The sequence below is a fragment of the Crocodylus porosus genome, unplaced genomic scaffold (assembly GCF_001723895.1).
Source record: "Crocodylus porosus isolate Cpor-Errol unplaced genomic scaffold, CroPor_comp1, whole genome shotgun sequence".
Classification (NCBI taxonomy): domain Eukaryota; kingdom Metazoa; phylum Chordata; order Crocodylia; family Crocodylidae; genus Crocodylus; species Crocodylus porosus.
The window spans coordinates 59036074-59057804 of NW_017728949.1; the positions used below are offsets into that span (position 1 = coordinate 59036074).

At 47.5% G+C, this 21731-nt stretch overlaps 1 protein-coding gene across 2 annotated transcripts in view; it reads left to right on the forward strand.

Annotated features, from left to right (window-relative positions):
• The window catches only part of SLC15A2 (solute carrier family 15 member 2), a 66938-nt gene that overhangs the window by 13913 nt on the left and 31294 nt on the right, over positions 1-21731 (forward strand). For both annotated transcript variants that reach the window (XM_019554302.1, XM_019554303.1), the window contains exons 3-7: positions 2792-2879; positions 5119-5260; positions 7884-7976; positions 9600-9699; positions 16726-16816. In XM_019554302.1, the coding sequence (XP_019409847.1) occupies positions 2792-2879; positions 5119-5260; positions 7884-7976; positions 9600-9699; positions 16726-16816 (514 nt within the window). The remainder of the gene's footprint in view (positions 1-2791; positions 2880-5118; positions 5261-7883; positions 7977-9599; positions 9700-16725; positions 16817-21731) is intronic.

Below are 21731 nucleotides of genomic sequence, written 5' to 3' on the forward strand. Positions count from 1 at the left end.
TGCCCTTGAGCATCATCCCTGAGGCCGGCCCATCGCAGATGTGCTCCATATGATCTTCTCAAATCACAGCATTGCCCAGGCCCCTGTTGCTTACCAGGGTATATGTCCGCTCGTCGGCCTAGGCTGGGCTGTACTTGTGGGTGCTGCTTGGTTTAGCTGTCCAAGGCTTCCTCCTCCCTCATCTTCCCCTTCCCCCAATAAGCCTAGTTTAAAGCCCGCCAGAGGAGATTCGCCTTTAGGGGAAAGGTGGAGCCCGTCCCATCCGAGCATGTCTCTCGTCATGATGTGCGAGCCAAAGCCCGCCTCGAGACACCATTCCTGAAGCCGCCAGCTGGTCTGTGCGATGCACATCGCGTGCCGTCTTCCACGTCCGCTCACTGGTGGGACAGAAGAGAAAACCACCTGATACCAGAAGAGAATACCGCCTTCTTGTTGTTGTGTTGCTATCCGATAAGGTCAAAGCTGTCTATCTGACCCCCACTATGGACAGGAGGTGGACAAGTTTCAGAGAGTCCAGCGGAGAGCAGCAAAAATAGTTTGGGGGCTGGGGCACCTGATGGGTGAGGAGAGGCTGAGGGAAATGGGTTTATTTAATCTGCGGAAGAGAAGACCAAGGGAGATTGAACAGCAGCCTTCACCTCCCTGCAGCGGGGTTGCAAACAGGACGGAGCTGGACTGTCCTCAGTGGGGGCAGATGACAGGACAAGGAGCAAAGGTCTCAAGTTGCGTCACGGGAAGTTAAAGTTTGATATCAAGAAAAAAACATTCTGACTAGGAAGGCGTGAAACAGTGGAGCAGCTTACCTGGAGAGGTGATGTGAGCTCCATCCCTGAAGCTTTTCAAGACCCGGCTAGACAGAGCTTGGGCTGGGATGCTGTAGTTGGGGCTGGTCCTGCTTCAAGCAGGGGTTGGACTAGATGTCACCTCCTGAGGTCGCTTCCAACCCTCATTTTCTGCGATTCTATGACCCTGCAAACGAGCATGGCACAAAGTGCACATGCAGCGTCAATGATCTAATGTGAGAGATGAGCCTTTGGACCACAGTGGATGGTGCTCCCTAGTCACTGCTCCTGGCTGCAGAAGTGCGGAGGCCTGGACCTCACCTTCAATTTTTTTTAATTCTCCTGCATTTTAGCAGTAGAAGCCTGTGAAAATGTAGGATCCTGGGATGGGCAGAAAGATTCTTGTCTTGCCATTTGCTACCAAGTGGGAAAAGCAACAACGAAAGGAAATAACAGGGTTATTTGTTTTCTTGATTACCAACAACTGCCTGGAAAAAGGCGGATGTGACATTCTTGTGTGTGCTCGTGCAACCATTAAAGGTCTGGAGCTTTCCTTGGCCCAGTCAGCAAAGGGGACCAGCCAAATGGGGAAGAAGCCACATGGACTAGCATCCTTCTTATAATCTGCATACAGATCCGGATACGGAGTTGATGATAAATACCACAAACACTCAAGGTGGACATGTGAACCGAGCACCTTCGAAGAAAAAAAAGGTGTTTTGGCTTGGAATCTTTCCCCATAAATTAGATATAAACGCTCAAAATGAGTAAACAAAACAGTTGTGTTTGGGCCAGTTACGTTGTATTAAGGCAAATTGTCGGCTACCGTTTTTGAGGACACTTGCTTCCTTGTCTCGTATCACTCTTGCATCACTCCAGACCAACCAAATATATATATATAAATACACACACACACACACACACACATCTATATCTATCTATCTATCTAGATAGATATAGCTATAGATATAGGTATAATTATAGATATATATATAAAATTAGGCTGGCATCAAGATTAAAAGAGTCTGTCATTTTGGGAATTCACAAATATACTCAAATGCTGAAGTGGTTAGATACACTAGAAGCAGCACGGTTATTTTGGGATCTGTATTTGCATTTGGGGTTGCACAATCCAGGTCGGTATTTCCAACATTCAGAAGCCAAAAAACATTAGGAGCAGCGAGTCTCATGCCATCTTGGCCTGCAAAGAGGGTCCTTTCAGAAACGAAAAACACAAGCATAAATCATCAGACTTGCCCACCTCCCTCCAGTGTGTTTTTTCCTGTTGTACCTGCCTGCCACAGGGCAGGGGATATTCTGCAAAGCCACTTCCCTGGTTGAGAGGATGCAAAGCTGAGAAGTCATGGCAAGGGGTAGAGGCAGACTGTAAGTCCACTTTAGGGTCACAAAAAGCCTTGTTTGTGCTAAAGTGAAATGCTTAGTGCTGTTTTACTCTGATGAGACTGCAAGCTCAGCCTCAGTTAACTGCAAATCGCTGATAGCCCCCAGGCTCTGAGGAGTTCAGGATACACCAGTCACTGTTTAAGGAAAAAGAAAATCACATTTGCTACAGGTACTGCAGTGCTGCCTTATTCTGGAGACAGGAAACAGTGTCCTGGATCCCCCGCTTCTCATAAATGCAACTTAAGTCTTGACTTCAACTGCTCTAGGAATAGACTGGCAGTCAAGTCACATTTGGGGAAAGAGAGGGAGATTGCAGTGAGTATTTAGCAGCAAGAAATGAACTGAGTGTGGAAGGGAGGTGAGAATATATGACCTGAGCACAGGATACAGGCAAGGGGATGCGGGTTTTCTCTTTCTCGATGTACCCGGGGGCACAGCTCAGGGCTGCTCTGGAGTTTAGAGACCGGTCTCTGCAGCACCTGCTGTGTTGGGCTCTGGGCTTTCAGACTAGACCTCCTCTGCCAACGCTGCATGCGTAGGGTGGGAAGACGTTGCTGGGACCAGTACTTCCACAAAGCCAACGTGTCCTGGTGTGTTTTCTGCAGAAATTCTGCGGCAGCAACTACCCGCTGAGCATCGCCTTCATCGTGGTGACCGAGTTCTGCGAGCGCTTCTCCTACTATGGCATGAAAGGTATGTGGCACGTCTCTGAAGATCCTGCTGCCTTCCCCTTGACACGTCCCCGTTCCCCCTGGTCTGTCGTCTCCAGACACCGGTTCTCACGCTGTTTCCATGGACGTCCTTTCACAATACGGGCTTAAGGAATTTAGGCCCCAGGTGACTCTGTCTGGTTTCATGCGCAGACACTTCCTCGTGCACGTAGTTATCCCGTGGCACAAGTGGCCCTCACCTCAGTCAGCCTCAAGGGAGGGCAGAGTCTGCCTCCTCAGCTCCTCTCTGCTACCACTGCGGCACACTTCGCCAGTCCCCATTCCAGTGTTTGCTCCATGCTCTTATCTTGCATTTCCAAGAGCAGCTGGATCCCTCTGAACACAGACCCTACAGCCCTGGGTTTTCCTGGTATACCTTGAGCCTCACCATGCACTGTGGCTTATTTGCTGCCTTGGAGGTTGGGGGTTGGAGACCCACCTACATGGCTGTTGCACCCCAGCTGCACAGCCTGCCCTGCCATTCTCCCAAGGGGGAAAAACACCCTTCCTGACCGCTTTGGGGTGACAGGTGTCCACACCTGACAGTGTTTGCACAAGACAAACCTCAGCAGGATCCGGGGCAGGCTCCTCTTTGTGTGAACCCTGCAGGATTGGCCCCATAGATCAAAAGAAGAAAATGGGCTTGTGATAAATCTCTTCACTGGATGCTGAACTGCTGTGCACCAGCTAGGGTTGCATTTCATCGTCACCCTTCCAAGACTGGGTGAGGCAACCTTTTCCAGCTGTGGGCTGCAACGACCCACCCCAAGTCAGAGGCAGGCGGCAGGAAGGATGGGCAATAGGACCTGGCCACCACTGCTGCTTGCTCTAATGGTGGCATAGGAAGAGCACTTATGGCCAAAGCCCCCAGCCGCCAAATGCTACTGAAGCCTCGCATCCCCAGGCCAGATCAGGCCCACAAGCTATAGGCAGCTGACCCCTGTGCTAGTGTGTACTGGCAGAGTCAAGGTCTTTGTTCCCCTCCATTTGGCAGGACCAAGTAAAGGAGTAGCTAAGGCTGAGGCTGCATCTGGGTGAATGGACTTGATCCCCCAGCTCGTGCAGTATAGGACAGTGCTTTAGGGTAGAGACAATGGCAACACTATGAGACGGGTCTCATTAGAAGTACAATGACACTTGTTACCAAGACAGAAGGGGGAAGGAAAGGCCCAGTTGATAAACTCCAGATTTGCTATGCTTTCTGTGAGGCCCAGTGCATCGTAGTACACACAGGTGGATTTTGAAAAGGGGGTGCAGATGCGGTGGCCCATCATCACCTATAACATAACACAAATTTTTCTCCAGTTAAAGCAAAACGAGATGCTTTAGTGCTAGGGGGCTAGGACTATATCATTCAGTGTAAGATCAAAGCAAAACACTACTATAACTGTTAGAAAGTGCATTGATTTGCTAGATTTTGTAAGAAGATTTTTAAAATGCCACTAGGCAAAATACCATCAAAATATCTTGTGTCATTAGTCCTGTAGTCATTATAGTTAAATGTACTTCTCTTATTTAGCTTCATGAAACAAAATATTACCACCCTAAGTGTCTTGACAATGCCTCCAGTGGTTCACTGTCAAGCACAGCTACACCTGAGTTGTGATTACCACATCCGAGTTAAAGTTTTTAGCTAGAGCTAAACACAGTCTGCAGGGCTGTGAAATGAAGACATTACCAAGAATGACTAACCAACCACAAACTTGCAGAAGAAAGGGTAGTTTAAATAGTGGGACATCAAAACTATTAAAAAGGATAGTGGGTTCGTAACACCTGTGGAGTGGAGAGAGATTAGCAGGAATCACGGAGATGACTGTGAGCCCTGAAGTCAATTGAACCCCTCAGCACTGTCTGAATAGAAATGCCACTGCCCTTCCTGGGCAATTAGTTTTGATGTTTGGGTGAAGCAGAAATCAAAGCAGGGTACAATTGCACCAGGAGATCCCCCCTCCCCCCGATCAACCCCTGATAATTCATTTATGTGACACATCACTGCTATGGCTTAATTTGCCATTGCCCTGATAGCTGCCCTCCCCTCTTTGATAATTGGTCATTACTGGATAATTTGTCATTATTTGCCTGCCCTTTGCAGTAGCAAATTAATCAGCATTTATTACACACATAATTTGGTTCAGCCTTCTAGGCACTTGGACTTAGATACTGGTTTACCTCCCTGGCTTCATGTTAAACAAGCCATATCATTTCTTTTCTTTTTTTTCTAGCTGTCCTGACATTGTATTTTCTCAATTTCCTGCACTGGGATGAGAACCTGTCCACCTCTATGTACCATGCCTTCTCAGGGCTGTGTTACTTCACCCCCGTCATTGGAGCAATCATAGCTGACTCCTGGCTGGGAAAATTCAAGTAAGGAAGAACATTTCTGAACATAAATGTCTCATCTGGAGGTTCAGAGTTAATTCCTTAAGGTCCTCAAACCTGAGCCTTGCTTGATGGTCTGACCCACCCTGGAACATAAAAGGAATGTAGCAAACAGATTAGAAAGGGTAGGAGTAGCCTGAAAGACTTAAATGGCTGAGATTAATGTAAGTACCTTTTTGGGTCAGGGTGTATCTTCCTGGGTGACTTGGAAGTTGACCAAAAAGTCAAGGAATGCAAAAATAAAAGCTAGCTGTGTTACATGTAGAAGGCCAGGCTTACTTTGTGAGATGTTATGAATGGACCTGTAGCAAGCAGGGAGTCTGCAGAAAAAGCAGTAATTTAAATACAAAGAATAGGGAAGGGGTGGCAGAGAGAGGGCACTGCTGAGAGAGGCGAAGGTGGTAAACAAAGCGGTAAAACCACAGGGACATAGGGGTTGTGAAAGTGAAGCCAGGCAATGGGCTGTGACTCTGCAATCTCTTCTTAGACCGTCCTTAACGCAGTCCAGTCTATGGATGATCTCTTGCTTCTCAATTTTGCATTCAGGCCGGTTCTTAAAGTGTTGTTGTTTAAGAACAGCTACTTTGAGGTCAACAGCGGCATGTGTTAGTGCTCTGCCCCCGGGTTTTGCGCGCTTCTGGAACTGATGCCAGACAGCTTACGCCTCTTTGACTTAATCTACAAGGTGCCACTCTGGCCTGCCTCCTACCTGGCTTCAAACTGATAAGGGGAAACTGCCTCTTTGGCTGCACACATGTTAGCACGTGACCGTGTACCCAATGAAGAATGTCTTGCATTTTAAAGCACGTCTAACTTTATCCCAACCGTGCAGTCGGTCCGGTAAAAGATATCACCCCAAAAATTCCTTGCCTGTCATACAATTCCTGGACCATCATGGCTACAAGATCACTCCAACGCTACCGTCCTGTGATTGTATGATTCAAGGAGTAATTCATGTATAAAGATATATGTTTTCAGGGAAACTGTATTTGTCTGTCAGTTGACTTGACAAGCCAATGGACTGAGTGTAAAGGCTATTACTCCTTGTCGAACCTGTAGCCGTGGGGCTGAAAGATGTGTCCCTGGAAGTTGCAGTACGAAAAACCACGTGCTTTGATTTCCATTAATGAGCAAACAGTTGGCAGGTTTGCCGAGGCTCGTAATTTCCAGAACCGCCATAAAAGGGACATATCAAGATGCAGACAAATGGAGCCCATGATTTGTGTGCTGTGATGACACCATGTTGCAGCAGTTTATTTCTCAGTGATGTGATCCAGCATACAAATATATTCCTTGAGCCTCAAACTGTGTGGAGACCCTGGCGAAAGGCCTGGGATAAATCTGAGTGAGAGGAGTGGGTGAAGGGTGGTGTGTAATATAATCCGTGCTTCTTTTCCATTTGGAGACCAGCAAGTGATATATCAATATCAATAAATTAAGTCTCCCCACAGCCCTCGGAGGTATCTGATACCTGGAGATTAACAAGGCTGGTCCACAGTCAGTGGTTGGGGGAGTGGTGGATGGAGATAAAAACTCAGTAGTCCTACTTTCCAGTTTTTATGCTACTAGGCTAGCTTCTTCCACAAAAATAACATGAATAACACATTCCTCTCCAGGATTGAAAATGCCTTTCCAGTTTCATGATGCCCTGAGCAATGGGCACAACCCATTTGGTCCAGTTTCTTGCTAGCATGGCCCAGTAGACCACCAGCACATTCTTCCCTTCTAACTTGTTGCTTTTAACAAATGAAATGATAATGGGGATTTTGGTTGGTAAATCAGTTGCTCACAGCTGAGTTCTGTTGTACAAAGGTGTCCCGGACTTGGCCACAGTGCCCCAAAGGCTATGAATCCACAACTGACCTCTGCGTATTAGGATTTAAGAGGGAAAGGTTCCTGGGGGCAGGCTGTCCTACAGTTGCTTATTTCAGAGATTTTTTCCTGGAAAGTAGCTGGACTGGGGTGGCCTGGTTGAGTTATTGGTCTGATCTGGTAGGATGGTCCCTATATTGCTATAAATTAGCAGCTTCAGCAGGATTTGAACTCTTCAGGACTGCTCTGTTTCCCAAACTTCTCCTGTCTCCCCTAGGGCTTCTGCCACCCGCACTGTTGTCCTAACCACTGCAAGTGTCAGCGATGCCCTTAAAATATCTGCCTGAAGCAGAGAACTACTTTCCCCCTTGGGACGATGTACTCATAGAGGCTATACACATACACCCTCCTCAGTGAGCATTGATTTGGCTGGCAGGTTGGAATGACAGTAGAAAAAGGAGGTGGTTTTGAAATTAAATATGATCTAGTTTGTACTCACCTTACATTGCATATTAACCTGGCAGGCAGTTAGCTAATCCTTCCTAGTAATAGCTGCTTTTGCAAAGCAGCCTTTGACCCTTTACTCCTCCACTTGAACCAGTTTGCCTGTCTCCTCCCTACAACATTTGTGGAGCTGACCCAGTGGAGATACATCTTCAGATGCCAGAGGCAGGGACTATCCGGTTTCAAGCGCACATGCCAGGCAAACCATGATAGGAAATGCACGGTCCTCTTCAGTTTTTAGATCAGACATCACCCGAGAGTATTCATCTGCTACCATTTTCTCTCTTCACAGGACGATCATCTGCCTGTCCATTGTTTATGTGACTGGCCATGTGATCAAGTCAGTTGGTGCAATACCAGTTGTGGGGGACCAGGTTCTTCATGTGTAAGTAAGCACTGAGACCGTGTTGTCATGATACCTGGTTATGGCATCTTGTCTGTCGGACCATCAGCATTGGCTGCAAACAAGGTTTTTGTTTGCTTGCCATGCATTGGGAATTCATGTAGCATTATTAAAATGAATATGGAGCCATTTGCTGGCGATCAGAGCCAGTCTGGAGACCTGCTAGGAAAAATGTTCCATGACTGGTTTCACTGAACATCTGTAGCCTACTGGTATTTTTTCCTGGCTGGGCACCACGCGGAGAAACATGTCAAACAGACTTGCCAGACAATTTCCCAGGTCCTCTGGGTGCTTTCAACCCCACGTGTTCTGGTGCCAGTTGGAAAGAGCTTGCGCACCGCACCAGCATGGTTCTAGTCGGTAATGAGTAGATCTTGTGAGGTTAGGAGTCAGGGAGCAGGGTGTGCCCTAAAGTGATGCTGATCCAAAACCTTTTCAAACCTATGCCTGCAAACCTGAACTGGAAAAACCTGTGGGAAACGATTTTCTCTTTGCATGCTACTAGGAACTTTCTGCTTCCGTCTGTGCCACAAATAAGCTGTCCCATGAGCCCCTAACCTTCTGTCGTCATGCCTAGTTGGTGCACAGACATGCAGGAAAATGGCAAAGATAATGGAACGTATCCAGAATTGCAAAATCTGGTTTGGTTAATGATTTGATTGATGGAAAGTGTGACAAAAGGAGCCTACTCATGACCGGTCACCATACCGCACATCCCTCTGTCTAGGGCAACCTGCCCTATCTTTCCTGCCATGACTTGTTGGGATAAAACTGATGTAATAAGCAGGAGGCTGCCCACTTGATGCCCTGAGGCTAAGGGTTTTACACACAGCTCCAACCTTCCCTATACTGTGTCCCATGCCTCTCAGATGGCATCCATATTGCACAGTGCTTCACACTGTGACCTGTGTTCCAGGGTCTCACTCAGGAAAATCATTCCCCCCCAGAGCTCATCGTCACACTGTGCCACCACGGTATGCTCCGAACTATCCACTACGACTTCCCAGGCCCCTATTGGTCACCAGTCTTTGGCTATGCTTGGCCAGGTATCCTCAGCTGTGCACTGCACACACTCTCACTGAAGCTCAGCTCTGTCTTTGGCCCAACTCTCCTTGCCCTCTTGCTGGGGTACTCCTCCACCCTCTCACTGGGGCAACGATTTACTACAACCACTGGGGCTCTCTCACTAAACAACTCTTGTGCAGCCCTGCAGGTTGCCCCTTGTAACCTTACTTTGCACCCATGGCCCCCTCCCTGAGGTCAACACTTTTCCCCCTACACTGGGGCCTCGGGGTCTTACACCCCACAGACTCAGGTGCCTCTCACTAGGCATGCCTGGCTCCATTGCCTGCTCTACTTCCCACTAAGTTGTGGGGGCTGGGGTTATAAGGTGCCCCTACCCGCCTTTCACTGGGGTTGCAACTGGCCTGGCATTTCTAGGGACCTACTCCTGCTTGTTCCTTTTCGTACTTCCAGAGCACTTCAACTTGATCTTTGTTCTCAACCCTTGGGCAAGCTGCAAAGTGACCCCAAAGGAATCTACTGTGAGTTGTAACCAGAATGTTACTCTACAAAGGATGCTGAAATGTTCTTCCCTATTTGCAGGGTCCTGTCCATGTTTGGCCTGTCTTTGATCGCTTTTGGAACAGGAGGTATCAAGCCCTGTGTAGCGGCATTGGGCGGGGACCAGTTTGAAGAAGAACATGTACGTTTTCATTTATTTTCTAAACTATGCTGTTTGCTGCTATGGTACTTTAAGAGGGGGTGACCCAAAAGCAATCAAAACATTTGGGCTTTACACAAGATGTTAAGTCAACTTTATAATCTGAAGCCAAGGTGGTAGCATATGCTAGAAAAAAAAGGCCACCTTGGATGGTTATTTAGACTATGATCAAGGAAGATGACACGGGCAAAGATTGGGGACAGTGCCAATAACTCAGGAGAAAGATGATATTAGGACAGAGACGATAAACCACAATTACACCTGAAATTCCAACACACTTGGTAGCATTATTTAATTGCACTTCATCAAAGCCCTGAGACCAGGTAAAAAAGTCATGCCCCAAAACCACTCCATTTATATTGACACGGCAGCTTCCTCTGAGGTTCATACAGCAGCAATCTGCAGAATACACAGAAGCCTAATACAAGGGTTTGGGGCACCAAGTGAAAGAGAAAATCCTATCTGCTGCTCCTAAGGTTTCCTTAGATATTCTCAACCAAACAGCGATGGTTGCTGCCCTATTTATTAAGGAGAACTGGGGACAGGAATTTTGCCCTGGGGGAAGTCCAGTGGTTTGACATTCATTTTGCTTCCAAATCAGGATGGTTTTCACAGAACAGAAAGCCAAGGAAGAATTTCTATTTGGAAGCAGGCAGAAGATAGGGCAAGATGGCTCTGTAGATGTTAACTGGTACTATCTGCAAGACCGTTTCAGGCTGGAAATAAGGAAGAATTTCTTTACTGTCCGAGCCCCCAAGGTCTGGAACAGTCTGCCAGCAGAGGTGGTTCAAGCACCTACACTGAACACCTTCAAGAGTAAATTGGATGCTTATCTTGCTGGGATCCTATGACCCCAGCTGACTTCCTGCCCTTTGGGCAGGGGGCTGGACTCGATGATCTCCCGAGGTCCCTTTCAGCCCTAATGTCTATGAAATCTATAAATCTAAGAGACACCCCCAAGCCCTGCTTTCTGCCTGACTTCAGACTGTCACTGTCAAATACATCTTTATTTGGAAACAGAAAATATGTCTGCCCGTGGCTTGGCACAGTGCTGCACTGCGGCTGACTGATGGTCTGCTCCTTATGAGAGTTCAGGTGTTTTGGCTCTCTGATCCTACCTATGGGCTGGGTTCCTGCAAGACTACATCTCCCATGATGCACTACAGTCTTGCAAGCCCCATGATGCACCATGATGCTGTGCTTAGCCACACCGGCCATAACAGGGAACAGCATGAAGCCACCCAGCAGCTCAAGTAGATGCAGATTCATGGGACTTGGTCCTGAAATGAAGTGCTGAGATCAATGTTGAACCTACCGAGAACAAAACAAGTCATTACGTTCTTTCCCAAAGAGAATCCCCCAATCAATAAATATTGGTAGAACTGACACTTTTTCTCACTGAAAAATCTCGGTTTTGGGGAAATTCATTTTTTGATGGGAATACATATAGATGAAAGATTCCCAATGGGTTCTAGCACGTAGTTTTGTGAGACAGCTAAAGAGAGCAGTTTATAAAATGCTACATCTCAAGTAGGAAGACATTTGGCTAGACCTAGCTGGAATTTTTCATTCAAAATAGTTTTGACCCAAAAACCACCTTTTTTAATTAAAGCGAAAAAGAAATTCTCTGAAACTTTTGAAGAAGTGTACCCGATTTCTGTTTTAACAAAAATCAGTTTTCAGCTATTGAATGCTGAAAACACAAACTCTTGAAGAATATTTTAAACCAAAGAACCTTTCTTTTTTGATGGAATTGTCAGAAAACCTTTTTTTTTTGTTTTGCAAGCAAGATGTTGGGGAAAAGATGCTTAGGGTAAAAAGAGCAATGGAGTTTCAGCATATGTCTAGGTCTTGGGTTTAAATAACAGTAGGTTGTGCATTTTCCCAGATAGGAGCTGTCTTGTATTTTATGCCAGCAAAGTGTAAATGGCTGAGATGTGTCCTTTGTGGTTAGCAACAATGGAGTAATTAAGAATTCCAAGTCTTGAGCATTTGTGACTATCTAAGTAGAGCCCAGCAGCAGCATGTCAGGTATTGCATCCTTATACCCAGAAGAGCTACTTTTAGTGTTGATAATTTAATGGTATTTATCTATAATCTTTCAATTAATTTCTAATTACAGGTTGATCATATGTAACAGTTTTCTTTAAAATATGTTATAGACTCAACTAATGAATCATGGCACCCTAGTCGAGTATATAAGTGATATTATTCCAAGCTTGCGCATGCAGTTGAATTGCAGAGAAAATATTGCTTACCTCGCATTCCCACCCTCAGGTCTCCCGACTCAACTTCCAAGATAAACATCTGCATCAATTACCGGAGATTCAGCTATAGTCACCCAGGGATTGATTTCTACAGAAATTAACTGGGAAAGGAAAATTTATAAAGAAACTCATTTTGCTAAAGACAGATCAGGGGTTGGTTTCGGCCTGTTCATAATGGAACATTTCTAGTTTCCATTGAGAAATGACTTTGCCATTGAGAAACAGTTATGTTCTACAATATCAATTTCAACTGAAGCTGAAAATTGACTAAAGTCGATATAGGGATACAAAGTATTGATTTTGCTGTCCTGGATTAGTTCAGTCCACTCCAAACCATTTTCTTGTTGGAATTTTATTTCACAGGAAACTTCGAGGGTTTTCTTTTTTCCCACCCCCCAATTGGTTTTGGAACTGGGAACATGTTGAAATTGCAAAATTGTCCGTGAAATACGGACTCGTTCCATAACCTTCAGCTAAACTCTTAGGATGCCTGATTCTGTTTCTCCTTCTGTACACGAGGGGTGTAATACTCATTTCCACATAAAACCTTCTGGGGAGTTCCCCACTGAGACGCTACGGGGGCAATGCAGTCAGAGATCGTGTGTTCGTAGACTCATAGGATAACAGGGCTGGAAGGGGTAGAAAGAGATTATCTAATCTGGCCCCCCTGTTCAAACCAGATAAAAGGTACCAGGTTGGTTAGGCATGGCTTGTCTTTGGTAAATCAACATCGGCAGTTTTTTATCCCATTGTTATCCTATAGGTACTTACAAATTCATTGTTCGATGATATGCCCCAGTGTATTTCCAGGTATTCATAACTGTAATAAGTAATATTTTTCTCTTTATCTCCTGGAAACATTTGCAAAATTCTTAGCTGGAGACAAATTCATTTCTGAGGTAGGTGGACACAGCTCCTCTGAAGTCAATATAGTGGCAGGTGCTTAGGCCAAGCTAAAATTTCATTCCAATTATGAAACACTTGATTTTCAAATCACTTTAGAAATATAATTGTCCTTAGTACTTGGGGACCAGAGATTCAGATGTGGGTCAGATAGTGGAAACAAATGGATTTATCTATAAGACATTTCCAAGCATTTTTTATCCACAGGATTAGTGGCCCAGGCTAAATATGGCTGAACAAAATCATATTTACAATATTTTGTGGAAATGCAAAAGCTTTTGTGCATATTAATTAAAGGCCAAAGCTGCTTTCAGACAATGCACCATGCTTTGTATGGTGCTACATAGCGCTTTCTCTTTGTTCTGTTATTTTCCTGTTGCTAAGGAGATCGGGATTATCATGTATGGTACCTTTTCTCAAAATTAGGTAATCCAAATCAGAGAATTAATGACTGGCTGCTGCAAAGATTAAAAAAGAAGAGATGAAATTCTTTTTCTAGCAAGAGTCATTCACAAGCTCCCAAGTCATTATTTTTGTCCTTCTGCCACGCGGATAATTTTTCCCCGCTGTCACTGAAATCTGTAAATGTGTGAAATAAGGAGACACCGATTCTTTACTAATCACGATCCTTTTTTTATTTTACCAATATATTCTTTTTTTTTAATCATGTTTAGTCTGGAGAAAAGGAGATGAAGGGGGAGGGAGAGGCTATAAATATTTGAAAGGCTACAATAAGGATGCGGCAGAAAATTTCCTTTCCTTTCGTTGCATCAGGCAGGACAAAAAACAGCACGTTTAAAATACAAATTGTTAATCTAAATCTCAGGCATCAACATCTTTCCTTTAAGGATACTAGGAAAAAGGACAAATTGCAGAGAGAGACTGTGAAATCTCCTGCCTGGGAAGTTCTCTGGAGGATGGAGAGGCATTGGCCCAGGGTGGTTTAGGAACTGCCAAACCTGCATCCGTGCAGGGGGTTGCACTAGATCACCCTGAAGATCCCTTCCAGATCTCTCATTCACCGAGTCGTCGTGTCTGCTTTCCTTTACGTGATTTCACCCATTGCTCTTAAAAAGACGGTAATCTCCCCACCTGCTTCGCTAGGATCCCAGGATCTTAAAGCACAGCGGTAATTTTATTAGATGTTCTCAACCAGAAGCCAGCCCAGGATAAGGCAAGCGGGATTCGTGGTTGTTTAAATTGCTCTTCGTTAATTTTTTCGGAGGATTTGCATCTTCATTTCCATACTATATCTGTGGTGCCGGGGTGGCAGTGCTCTATTCACTGGGGAATCCTTTGTTCAAAATGGGTAGTGTTTAAGTGACGGTATCTCTGGCTGTTCCTTACGCACTGCCCTTTGCACCTTAGGAAGTGAAAGACAGGGTCTCGACCAAAACTCCCCTATCCAAACCGGCCCTTGGCTCAGCTGGGTACGACATCAAAGGCCTGCAAAACCATCAGAAGTGCAGGACACTCAAATGCCAAGGGTTGGAAATGTGGCAGGAGAGCCTTGATAGACGAGAAGAGGTTAAAGGAGCAATCTTCCACCCTCTCTGTATCACGTTATCACATTATCAGAGGTGGATCACTGCCAAGCCAGTTACTCCCATCACATCCCCTTATAAATGTAAATTATCCATCTCCAGGGAAGGATGAGTAAAAAAAATATAACTTGATTCGTGAACTTGAGTAATGAAGGCCAAAAATAGGCAAGGACAGATGGAAATTGAGATACGAGTCCGATAAGTCCAAGTGCTGTTTACCATTAACCAAAGAAACAAAGGAAGCAGGTAATAATTACCTGGATTATTCATTGGGTTTTAACTCTAGGTAAACCGTATGCCAGCAATGTGCAGACTAGCTCATCTGAGACTGGTTGCGCTTGAGCCTCCTGCAAGGGGTGAACACAAGGAATCGGTGTACAGCCCAAGCTGCCCGGCTCTTTGCTGTTTCTCCATGGGGGCCCAGAAGGACACAACCTTTCTCCGCGCAACCCGCAGCAGCATCTATGATTCCTCCACGGATGTCAAGGGCTGTTGACCCCAAGGAGCAGCACTTGCACTGCTCACCTGTGCCCCACACGGTATACCCTCCAAGTACCCGCTTTGCAAGAGTGCCTAAAGAAGTCTTCTAGGTAGCCCCCAATCCTCCCCCATGCCAACCTGAGGTGTTACAAGAAGTCTTTTCCCCATGCCAGGGAATAGGATTTCCCTGTAAGTGGAACAACAGGTAATATGGACAAGCCCTTCGGCATTGATCTCAGAAAATGTTGATGCAACCGGTGTAAGCTTCCTTCCATAGAGGGGAAAATCCTGAAAAATGAGGCAATGAAACTACCTTCGAATGGCTCTGAGCACATGCCCAGGACTACTCACAAGTCTTTTTCTCTGCAACGTTCATTGGCGCATGGTCAGCGCTGTTTCAAGGCAGCTGCATTGCCTCACGTCCAGGATTTGGCACGTGCAGAGAGGGAGTGGGCCCAGCACGGCGGTGGTGCAGACACGGTCCCAGACATCTGACACACAAACCAGGTGAAACCGTTGTGTGGGCACCTATTCCCACCCTGCACTCTTCTGTGTGTCAACATCTCAGGGACCAGGAGTGTCAGGAAAAGAGCGAGTTCAGCAAATGCACCACTGCAGCCCACTCCCTGCTGCCAGAAGGTCTCCAAGGGGCCAAGTAAAAGGTTTGCATTTAATTTTCACTGGGGGCCAAGAGCTGAGACTCAAGGGGCTACAACCCTGTCAAGGATTTGGTGTGCAAGTGGAGAATCAAGCCCCAAGACCAAGGCCACACCGAGGGAGACTGCTAGAGCCAGGAGTTGATCCTAGGTCTTGTAAGTCCCATTCTCGTGCTTGCATCACAAATCCATTGAACCGTTTATTGATGCAATCTATTCCCTTGCCCAAAGTTCACAGCTAGGAATATTCCTTATAAAGGAAAATATTAGCTTTGACGAGCCAAGTGAAACTCTGCCATGTTAACCCTAGTTTGATCCCGTATTCCCCTTGCTAGGCAGACAGTATCCACATAGAGATAATCAGTTCTTTACAACTACCCAGGTATAAGTTTGTACAGAGGAAGCTGTGTCACCCGCACTGTCTGGGAAGGAGAATGGCAGAACCCCTTTTTATTGTCTTTCTTAACAACTCTCTATTGCAACATTGATTGCCCCATGTCCAGGAACCTGTCCCCAGCCCCTCTCTTCCCCACAGCATTTTCACTGGGCCTGTGCTGGGTTTAATTTGCAGAATGGGTCCTGTTTGTTTGGGGCTGGCTTCAGATCGCCACGGGGCTCAGTCTGGTAATACTTTGCTTCCTCTCTATGACTGTCCATCAGGCCAGCCTCTCTCATTCCCGCTCGCTGACTCATCCGTGCTGTCATTACAAGCTCCTCAAAATGCATAGGTTTCTTTTTTCTATTTCTATTTAGGAAAGGGTGGGAGGAAAGCCAGCCTGTGGGAACAAATGATGAGCTTGTCAGGTGCTGGCAAAATGGATTGAATTAGGTGACAGTGGATTTGAATCGTGCTGCTTGCCCTGAATGCATAAATGCCGCCCTCTCCCCCCACCCCACATATGCACCTTTGACAGTCACGGAGCAGTGTCTTTTCCTACCAAATGCCAAGAAAGCCCAGAGTACTTTCTTGTGATGTGAACTGCTTGGTGCCAGCACTTGCCATCATCGGAGCCCACACTTGCTTGCTTAACGCCAGCTTATGTTTTATGCACCACGTCTCACTATTTACTCCTCAGCCTCCCTACCAAAGGACTGATAACGCTCAGCTTGCACATCAGGCTGGATCCATGACACTGATGCTGTCTTGTCTTGTTTTAGGCCTCGGAGAGGAGCAAGTTTTTTTCAGTCTTCTATCTATCTATTAATGCTGGAAGTTTGATCTCCACGTTTGTTACTCCCGTATTAAGAGGTCAGTTTTGATGTAGCATGCGCCAATAAATTAGTTGCATTGTGACTGCACTACCATGGGTAGTTAGGTTTTTATGATGACTGAATGACAGAAATTACATTATCTCCTGAGTGGCTGGCGTGTGGCATTTATGCCTTGTTAATCCCACCGTAGCAGCATAACAGATTTATGGAAACTAGCAGACGAGTCAGACAGACCATTCTACAGGCTGTATTTATTTGCTTTAAAGCCAGACAGAGTCACTAGGGATGGAAGAAAGATCCATCAGGTCACTTCATCCAGCTTCCTAAAAATGAAAGACTCCTCTCTGTTCTGCAGCCTGTAGGTAACCCATCAAAAGCAACTGACTTTCTCCTATTTGTTGTAGCCTTTAAGGCTGGAGCTACTTTAACAGTACTGCCAAGAGCTTCTGCAGTGTGACCCTTCCCCCTTTAACAGGGCCCCAGGCCCCTGTCACTTGAAGAGGGAAGAGCAGCTGGCTGATGCAGCAGAAGAGGGCAGGCTGGCCATCAATCCCAAATGAAACCATCTGTGTGGGGTTGGGGAGCCATGGGACAGGATGGGCTGGGGCTTTGGGCTTGCAAGTCCAGTGCATAAGTCGGGGTGGGCAAAATATGGCCCGGGGGCCAGATCTGGCCCACCAGGCCATTCTATCCAGCACGTGGGGCCTCTAAAAAATTTAGAGAATTAGTATTTATTTGGTCCTGGCTGCCTGTCAAAGATGACAGGAGCCAGGGGCAGTAGCACCCAGGGGAAGCCAGCAGCAGGACTCAGCAGCAAGGCCCACCCAGGCCCTCCCCCACCAACCAGAAACCCCTGCCTAGCTTCTGGCCTGGGACCATATGGCTGTTCCTGCTTCCCTGCACGAGAGAGGGAAATGTGGCCCTTGACAGTTTGCCCAAACTCTGTAAGCGACCTTCCACCTGAAATAATTGCCCACCCCTGGCCTAAGCCCAAGCAGGCAGTCTGGCCCCGCATGCTGTGGAGAGAGGAGCTCCTGGGGGAGAAGGACTGCTGGAGACCGATAGATGAGCTCCCAAGGGAGCTGGGAGTGAGGGGGGTGGCCCAAGGGAGTTATGGCTTGTGGTCAACATTCATCCTTCATGGGGAAGACTTTGAGTTTGTGCAGTGGTTTTCTTGCATTGATGTTATGTTTTGAGCTTGATAAAAACAGAGGGCTAGGTTGTGACTATGGGGGAGGAGTGGAGGCCATTCTTGTGGGACACTCTGCAAAAGGCAGTCCAGTTTGGGGTCAGGGACCCAGAGGGCTAAGGGCTGAATGAGTTAGGCCAAAGCTTGGAGGGCTGCAGCCACAGGGAGCAAAAGCAGCCTGGCCTTGGCCTTGGGGACCCAGAGGGCTAAGGGCTAGAATAGCAGGTAGCCCCGCCTGGGGTCAGAGAGCCAGAGGACTGAGATGGATGTAGTGGGCAAGTCTGCCAAGGCTACAGGGCCAGGGACCCCAAGGGCAGAGGGCTGAACCAGAGCACATGAGACAGGAACTAGGGGTCCAAAGTGCACAAGACAAGGGTCGTGGCTCCAGGTGCAAGACAGGGCTGGGCCTTAGGAGCCAAGCTCCAGGACCTGGGCTGAGGGACATAGCCAGAATAAAAGGCCCAGGGCTGGGAAGGCTATGACCCTGGCAAAGGTTCAGAGCCTGGGAGCCAAAAGCTGTACTGGGGCTGTAGGGTCCCCTCCAAATGAACATCGAGTAGCATCTGCAAGGCATGGGCGTGGTTACAAGGGAGGAAGGAGGCCGCAAGTATAGTCCATAAGCAACTGGTGCTCTGAGGCACTGATAGGGCCAGAGAGCCATAACATAGTGCCCAAGGGGCAAAACTGGGGCCAGCTGGGTACAAGAGGTACCCCCCAGCCAAAGTGGGTACGGCTGACCCTGAGGAAGCCTCCCTTAACTTCACCATAAATCCATCATGGTGTGGTCCTGCTACACCCCCACCCTCACACAGGGCCTGCCTGACTTGGAGGGGTAGGTAGGTACCCCATGCGGCCTGAATGGGTTGGCTGCAGCCTAGAGACTTGTCTGGAGGATAAGCACATGCCCTGTGTCCCACTTATGGCCTGTTTCACATCCTGTCTGCTAAGCTGAGCCCTAAGTCTAGCTGTTCTTGTTTTCTTGTATGGCCATGCCTAGCCACCAAGGTGGGTGGCACACTATAAATACCCAGACTTGCAGACAGAGAAGAGGGTGATCTGTATTGTGAAGGAGCAGGCAGGTGATGGGGGCCGTGACCTTGCAAATTCCAAAGCAGTTGTTTTCTTCTAATGTCCGAAAGTTTTATTTTTGCCAAGTGACTATTTTGCTATCCTGTATCCTGGGAGGCTGGGGGGAGTGTACGTTTGTCTACTATATTTATGCCAAAGCACAGCCAAAGGCAGCCCACATTTCTCTCCTTCTCTTATGTTTGTCAACATTTTCGCGGGAAATGGCCCCTGCCAAATTTAACCAGCGTCCTTCAAATGTAGAAATCAATGTAAACACAGTGCAGCCCCGAGCCAGTAACCACAGGGATGGGCTGAGTGAAAGAAGGGAGCCTGGGATTGTGAAGCTCTTTTCAGCCCTTTCTGGAAGAGGGAGGAAAGCAATTCCTCAGAAACTTGGCAGCTGTGTATGAAGCTTGCTTTTTTAAAAATTTTTTTGGTTGGAGAAATCCAATGGTGTCTGCTTGTGCTGTGTGTCACAGCTCAACATGCACATAATGTTTCACTGCCTGGTTTTTTGGATTGCAGCTAATTCTTTGCAAAGTGAAAAAATAAATTATAGAAGCGCGCTACACTACAATGCTGACCATGGCTTTGCATGTAGAGAATACACAGTAATGACTGAAGGTTTCACTGGCTGTTTTCCGGCAGTGCTTTAGCTATGTAAGCTTTTTTAAAATCATATTTATTTGCTACTGCGTAGCACATGAACGCTGTAATTTCTAACCACCAGTACGCAGACCTCACCATAGAGTCCCTGTCCGGGACTGGTTTCTAGGTTCCCATAAGGAGGAAGCTGGACCGATCCATCGTGCACTAGTGCTCAACATTCCCACAATGCACTACACCTTGGGTTTCTCCAAACCCCGTGTTGGTAACCCAGCTCAGTTCCAGGTGATCGCTGGGACGTGGAGCAGACAAGCTCCGCTGGGGTTAGGAGGACACGCAGCGTGAAGCTGAAGTGCCGGGGTCTAATCTTAGGATCTCACTTGCCTGGGTGTAATGCTGCTGCTCCTGATCACACTGATGGGAGCAAGATCAGATTCTGGCTCTTGAGTTATGAGCCAGTCAAGCTGGTCCAAATGGCGGAGAATGCTGCAACGATTACCCAGGCCTATTAAGCTAAATTGGAAACAGTCAGAGTTGGGGGGCGGATCCTGGATCATGATGACGAGGTAGTGGCCTAAATCCCTTTGGGTGTGAGGAGAGCTCACCATGCACGTGCTACACCTCTGCAGGGTGTTTGGCCACAGCCCTTTGATGCGATCCGAGATGCCGGTGAGCTCTCAGGGCTCATCACCAGGTCAGAGCATGTGGTGTGAGCTCCCCGAGCTCCCCGGATGGTCGGCATGGCACCTGCCATGTTTAAGCAGCAACAAAGCGTGCTGCTCTTTTCTCTTCCTCTCCTTCCTCCCACCCCTGAATTCAGCAGCAGGGGAAAGGAGGAGACGAGCACCAGTGATGCTCAGCCCCGGGGTTCCCGACCAGCTGCTCCTCCCCTCTTTTCCCCTGCTGTTGAATTGGGGGGAAGGAGGTTGAGGAGGGAGGGGAAGAGGGAACAGCGGCAGTGCTCCCCAACTGGACTCCAGCGCTTTGTGAAAGCAGGGCCCCCTTGATCACAGAGTTCACAGTGGGCGCATCGACACGAGAAGCTAACTGGGCAGCAGCCTAATAATATTGCACAGTAGCGGGCTGGGCAAAAACCATGTTAATACACTATTGAGCAGTAGTATTAGGCTACTGTGCAGTAAGCATCACTAAAAACCCGTGCGCCACCACTACTGCACAGTAGTGTGCGTTACTGCGCATTGTTTTAGTGCTTGGTCGTCCAATTACTAAACTTAATGCGCAGTAACTACAGCACATTAATGAATGTGTAGACGCGCCCAGTGCATGTGAAGCTTCCCGCAGGAGCTGTGCTCAGAGCTAAAACGTGCATTTGTACATAGCCAGAGGGTGCAGTCACACTGCTGCACTCCCTCTGGTGTGCCCCAGGCCACAGTTTCTGTGTGAGATGAACTGGGAAGGGGAAAAGGGCGGTGTGATCCATGGAACAGCTGCAAACGACTGCCTATGGCCCCCGGACCGCCAGGGGTCTAAGGACAGCTGGGGAACCGCTCCTTGAAGCGATAACATCCTCTTCCCCTGGCAGTGCTAGTGTAACATCCTAATGCTGCGGGCAAGCGGGGCGCATGCTTTGGGCGCTGCCTAAGGGAAGAGGCCGCGGTAGGAGAGGGTGGGGGATGCAGGCAATGTGTGCCATGAGCACAGGGCGTTCTGGGAATCACAGTTTTGTGGGGCAGCAGTGGAGTTTGCTGCTGGTGGGGGGAGAACCGAGCCCCGTTTTTTGCCACCATTTCTTTGGCTCTTTGCACAGCCACGTCTGTGGCAAAAAAATGGGATGAAACTTTTCCCCGGGCAGCAGCAAACTCCTCTGCCAGTCTAGAGAACTATGATTCCCAGAATGCCTTGCACTCCTTGAGACTGCCCTGCTCTTGCTGTTGTTCCCATGCCTGAAATCAAGAAGGCAGGAGGGGAAGGCTGAGAGGCACATTTTTTTCATGCAAAGCCTCTGCCTTGCAGCGTCCATGTTCCTGCGTTGGGTCTTACTGGATCCTATAAACAGGGACCGTAGCCCCACAGGCCAACCGGACCTGCCTTGTTTCCAAATTGTCACCATCAGCAGAGCAGTGGGGCC